The 6,116-nt window shown below is 36.0% G+C and overlaps 1 protein-coding gene across 1 annotated transcript; it reads right to left on the bottom strand.

The window, feature by feature from the left end:
* Positions 1–998: 998 nt before the first annotated feature.
* On the bottom strand, positions 999–5,076 carry LOC309481924 (uncharacterized protein). The gene is made up of 10 exons (XM_082147030.1): positions 5,037–5,076; positions 4,653–4,884; positions 4,232–4,508; positions 3,976–4,153; positions 3,798–3,874; positions 3,380–3,560; positions 2,990–3,238; positions 2,695–2,866; positions 2,304–2,452; positions 999–2,195 (listed from the first exon to the last, which is right to left on the bottom strand). The coding sequence occupies exons 1-10, from the start codon at positions 5,059–5,061 to the stop codon at positions 2,017–2,019; spliced, it is 1,719 nt and encodes a 572-aa protein (XP_082003156.1). The 5' UTR covers positions 5,062–5,076; the 3' UTR covers positions 999–2,016.
* Positions 5,077–6,116: the final 1,040 nt, after the last annotated feature.

Raw genomic sequence — 6,116 nt, 5'->3', positions numbered from 1 at the left:
TTTCCAAAATTGTTCAGCCCTAGTATTTGCACAACCTGTCATGCTGTTGGCCATATGCCACTGCAGCAGACTCATATTGCAGTGTTAAGGCTAACGATTAATCTATTAAAGGGGTCGTGACATGTGATTTTTTATTTTATTATTATGGTCCCCTAGGTGCATTTATAGTATTACTATAGTTTTTATAACAAAAAACTTTTAAAATGTATTGATTTATGACCTTTTCCCAACCAGTTTCTCAACCTCTGATTCAAACAGTCTGTTTTGGGTGTGTTTCCCCTTTAAGAGTTCAGTGTTAACGCCCACTCTTATGATTGGCACACGTCAGTGCCCAAGTATCAATTATCAACGCCCCCAGCCAGAACATTTGCGGATTTAGCGTAACTGTTTAGTAGAGGCTGATGCTCGAGAAGCGATGGCTTTTGCAATGATAAAACCTTATATGTTTGAGCCGGAATCAGACGAGGAATCAGAGGAAAATGAACCATCACCACAACAACGAAGACTGGATCAGCCCGTGTCCACATGGAAAGTGAAACTGTTTTGAATTAATAAAATTGTGACCCAAGACACTTGAAAACGGATTATTGTTGCATAATTATCCTATATAGCTTACTTTGCTAACAGTTTAACATCATATATCTAATTTCGATGAAATTATATATTTCATATTTGCCACATTTGTGATCGTGGACCACAAAACCAGTCTTATGGGTATTTTTTTTTTATTGAGATTTATACATAATCTGAAAGCTGAATACATAATCTTTCCATTGATGTTTGGTTTGTTAGAATAGGATAATATTTGGCTGAGATACAACTATTTGAAAATCTGGAATCTGAGGGTAGAGAAAAATCGAAATATTGAGAAAATCGCCTTTAAAGTTGTTCATTTCTATTGGAGATTGTACTGTATCCATTCACAAAAATAAATGTTTTATATATTTAAGGTGGTAAATTTACAAAATATCTTCATGGAACATGATTTTTACTTACTATCCTAATGATTTTTGGCATAAAAGAAAAATCTATAATTTTGACCCATAGGCTACAATGTTTTGTTGGCTATTGCCACAAATATACCCGTGCAACATAAGACTGGTTTTGTGATCCAGGGTCACATTTGAAGATGCAGCATTGATAAGTCAACATTTTTAATTTTCTATCACATGTAGGCCTACTAGAAAGGCAACATATTTTCAAGATTCTATTATACAAATGTGTTTATATTAACCAGAGATAAAAAGTAATATCGTAAATACCCTTAAAATGACTATTCAGTCTTGTGCTGAAAAAAAGGTGTCATATCAAATACATTTATGTTTGCTTTAAACATTCACAGGTGCACTTGTGGCAATTGTGGTGCAATGCCCACTGAGCAAGAACATAAATGCTGCATGGAGACTCCTGAAGTATGTGCACATAATAAAAGACAAATAATAATAGTTATGTTTATCTGCATGTTTGAGTATTACTTGTCATACATGTTGTACTACAATTGTAAACTCAATAGCCTTGTCAATAGGTTGTCAGAAGAATTAACCAGGCACCAGTACCACCTACCTGTATGATTCATCACCCGGGACTTGAACCTGTTTGCCTAAATTTGTATTCTTTACAGAATGCAAATAACATTTACAGGGCAGACTACGGTCCGTTAAGACTCAGAGGGTTACACCAGTAAGAAAACTGACATACACAATTGTTTTATGTTAATATGGATTACAAATTTTTATTTTAACAAAATGTATATTCAAATAACAATAGTTTTGGCATATATATATATATTATATATATATATACAGACACAAAACACTTTCCAAAACACCTTTCAAATGTATAATTTGAAATGTCTTTTGTCTGTTTCCATCAGGCGCTACAGGCATTTGGCTTACAGAAGCTTTGTCAGTTGGCGCTGGGGCTATCTAGGCAGACAGATCAGAGTTGTAATACCGTCATGCGTTGTCCTGTATATAAGGCAAAAATTCCCAGATGCAGAAGGCAGCTATGTCGGATTCAAACTGCCCCTTGACTAAACCTCGACACATGTTTAGCAATGGCCTCCTCAAATGAAGGTCTGTCATACTGTGTGCATAGACTGTCAGGCACTGTAATTTTATGCAGCTCCTCCATGTAGGGAAAAGGATCTGGCAGAACCTTTTCGAAAAGCAGTGTCATCAGTTCGTAGACGTAGCCTGGAATTTTTTTTTTGACAATACTGTAAATTAAGGTCTATACACTTTGTCTGTATTGTATTTTTATTTTTTTGTAAATTACTAATTAAAACATCTATTCAAACTTACAGTACGTTGGGTTTGATGTCACTGGTTTTGTGGTGTACAATCCTTTTTTAGCCTTGGGGAACAAAAGTCTGTACATTGGCTTTCCAGATGATGTAGTAGCCTTTGGACGGTTTGAATTTTCATTGAAATGCATGCCAGCCAAATACAACCTAAAACAGAAGGAAAAAAAAAATTTAGTTACAAAAAAGTCGGAGTGACACAGTGTTATTATTTATTCAAGAAAATATTAAATAATAAGACATGACAAAGCATTCGAAATTTTATAACTGCTTTTAAAATTATTTTATAGCTTATGCTAGGCTTCCTGTATTACATACAATTATGAAATAATAGTACTTTATGGTTCATTAAATGTCAAGAAGATGATTCTATACAACTTTACATTGCATACCTGCACAGCATTCCAATAAAAGGAAATACCACACTTTTGGGGGCAAAGCGTAAAATAACACTGTGAAAGGCCTCCAAGGATGATGTCTGGAAGTGAGGGCTGAGCTTTGCAACATCTTTGAGGACTCTGTTGTTAGTCAGCACCTTTTCGACTCTGTAAACTGGTTTTGAACCTGGAATAGTAGTATGTATTAATTTGTGTGTACGATAATGAAAACAGTATTAGCACTGTGGGACACAGATGAACAACAGTCAGCCACTTTGATCGGTAATAATATGAAATATTATGCACTCGCCAGGTTTGAAGTGTTTACTGCTGCCCTTTGACACTCGATCTGAATGTTCACATTGTGGGAATAATGGATCATCATGGATGTGAACATCCTGAATGTGATTGATGAGGGACTTCCACTTGGCTACCTTCTCTGGTCCTGAAGTAGAGGATGCTGCAGTCCAATAGAGATGGTTCCTTATGCTGTGCTGCCACTTTTTCACTATTGAACAGTCCTTGTCTCTGGCAATTTGCTCTAACTTCTTTGACAACCCTAATCAATTGTAATACCCAAAAAGAAATATAGTTTATGTAATTAAAAAAAAACTACCTATTTATTAGCATGAGATGTTTTTATTTTCAGGATCTGTAATAAGTACAGTTATAACCACAAGACAACAAAACTCAAACGTACCTTTCTCCAAATGCCAGACATCATAGTACTGTGTGACGTTTCGTTCTTTCAGAAACTTTTGAATCTGGGGATGTCGGTCTGTCACAATGCAGTCTAGCCTTACACCACATTCCTCCAGCCATTCCAGGCTTCGTTTTAACCCTTCTTTCTCCATGTGGTAGCTACCACCGACCTCATTACTCTGTGAAAAAATAGTTATCAGGACAGTGAAAGTCAGTTATTTAATTCCTTTAAAACAATAATCATATCCGACTACATCTTTGAAGTATAAAAGGTTTATTATAAATAGCAATTGTAATTTATAATACAATTTTAATTTAAAATTGTTTAATTTGAAACTGGAATGGCATACTCTTTTGCCACTTTTTTCTGGTAATTTTGTGTGCATTGACATGATGTGATCTTTGCATTTTCTCACCTGCACTAGCTGGATGTCTATTATGAGGTTCTTTTGAAGATCCATTGTGGTGTAGCTCCCATACTTGGCTGAATGGCCTAAAATGTCACAACACAAATAATATTATATAAAATAGTTTACACAGGAACAAATTATTAAGACTGCAGAAGAACTTGCATCACCAAGCATGACTCTTTACCTGGTGAATCAGCTCTCATATCGCCACCAATTATCACCTTGTCCGCCTCACAGAGATCCTTCACTAAATCCACCTGTTCCTTCTTCCACTTATATATTATTAGTGGTTCCAGGTACATGCTGGCATGCCTTCTGAAGGTTCTGTATTTGAACATCTTCAAATGCATTGACTGAAATACCTTCAAAAGGAAAAAAATAATTATGCATTATACGTTTAAACTATTATAAACAGGAAAAAAACAATACACCCCACAAACCTTTTTCATCTGTAAGAATGAAGCTCCTGAGAAGTACAGGGCAGCAGACAGCTGGAGGTTACCAACAGGGGTACTGCCAACACAGGGTTGGCTCTTCCACTGTCTGAAGTACTCACAATGTGGGCAAAGTTGATCAATGGCCAAAAAAGTCCCATTGCTACGAGGCCGAATATTGCAGGCTCTTGAACATACTGGACAGGTCTCAAACAGTTCAAGTAGACAGTTTTCAAACACAATATATTTTGTGTCTTCATGAGAGGCTTTGGATGTGTACATGCTATCACAAGAAAAAAATTATAACAAAATTAATGTAATTTGTGTGTGTTTTTTTTTTTTCAACATAATCAATTTTACGAGTCAATAAAACATACAGTTCACATAAATGTATGCTAAACTTAACATGATTAAGACCAAAACTTACGAATGCTTTGATGGTTCAGTCACACTGGTGACAGACTGAGCAGGGTCATATGTTACGTCCTGAGTGTCACAGACTTCTTCAAAAGACACACTTTCTTCAACCTCCAATTCAAAGCGACGCCTTTTGGCAAGCCTTTCATCTTTTAAAGGAGTCGAAGTAAAAGGCTGTGAAGTAGTCCAGGGTATGGCGACATCACCACTTGAAAGATTTGAGGACGGCTCTGTTTGTGTTTCTATAACGTTAGAAAATACAATGTGAAGTTTTATTATATCAATTGTAATTGCATTTTTATAAAAATATGGACTATAAATACTTCCTTTTTGACAATAAAGCTTCTTAAAAATGGAATTAGGATGACACAAGTTAAGATTTTATAAATAATACCTTTGCTACGATACTTGGGTCTCATGGTTCGAAACGACAGCTGTGTTTGACAGCCAACATCTTTTGTAATGGGGCCTGAACATGGCGGTCTCTGAAAACAATATGCAAGTAAACTAAGTAAAAACACTGTGATTATTCGTAATGAATGAAATTGCCTTTTAAAAAGTAGTTTAAAGTTTTAAATACATTACTTACAGTTTGCGTCGTCGTTGCAGTTGAGCCCAGAATAGTCGGCACGGCCTTATCTTTGAGCAACAGTTTTCTGGCAAAGCCAGCATCATATTGGGATTTGTTTTCAAAACAGTCATCCTTAAAATGTATAGAACAAACGCTTAAATTAACACTCGAGTGACTGGGACGTCCGCAAAAAATAAAGTCCATCCATTTTTCCCTGACGTCTGGATCTTTCGGCAGCGAATTCAAAGATGTTGTTTGTCCACAGCCAGGAACAGCACATCTGCGTGGCATTGCAATTTTCCTGTACACAGACCCACTCGCTGCACGTCGCCTGAACACACTTGAGACACGCGGCGCGACAACGACACGATCGGCGTTGTTGTCTTTACGCTGGAAGGTGGAGGCGGTCATATGCAAACGACTGCTACGTCACTTCGTACCGTGACGTCACTTCATACCATGGATCCAGAACGAGCTGTATTTAGAGCTTGATTAAATAAATGGTTCGTTTATAATGGAGAGGACGTCTTAAGCTATGAAACTTGCAGGACGTTTTAATGGTACAAAGACCTCTTATATACCAAAAGATCAAGGCAAATTTGGTTTCTCATGTCACAACCCCTTTAATTGATCGTTAATTTAAACGACAATCGATCAATGGGAATTTATGAACATTTACATCCCTAAATGACACTCATCTTCATCAACCACTACAGATAAATAATCTAAAATCTAATCTTATCTAATCTAAAATATAGTTTGATCTTATTATTCAGTAATCACTATAAGTTAGATCATTATAATAACATTTTATATGTGCAGAAACTGAAAATTATTATAAAACTTTTGAAAATAAAGAGCACTATTGTTCCAAGAGTAAAACGCTATTCTTATAAGTAGGCT

This window comes from Leuciscus leuciscus (genome assembly GCF_965113295.1).
Source record: "Leuciscus leuciscus genome assembly, chromosome: 1".
NCBI lineage: Eukaryota > Metazoa > Chordata > Actinopteri > Cypriniformes > Leuciscidae > Leuciscus > Leuciscus leuciscus.
Note: the sequence above shows the minus strand (reverse complement) of the source record. Positions and strands in the feature narration are given on the sequence as shown.

Excerpts from the sequence above, each read along its gene's own strand:
- LOC309481924 (XM_082147030.1), bottom strand. The coding sequence starts at position 5,061 with ATGAGACCCAAGTATCGTAGCAAAG. Across the intron at positions 4,885-5,036 it reads ACCCAAGTATCGTAGCAAAG|AAACACAAACAGAGCCGTCC; the intron begins GTATTATTTATA and ends CTAACGTTATAG. Across the intron at positions 2,196-2,303 it reads GACATCAAACCCAACGTACT|GCTACGTCTACGAACTGATG; the intron begins GTAAGTTTGAAT and ends AAAAAATTCCAG.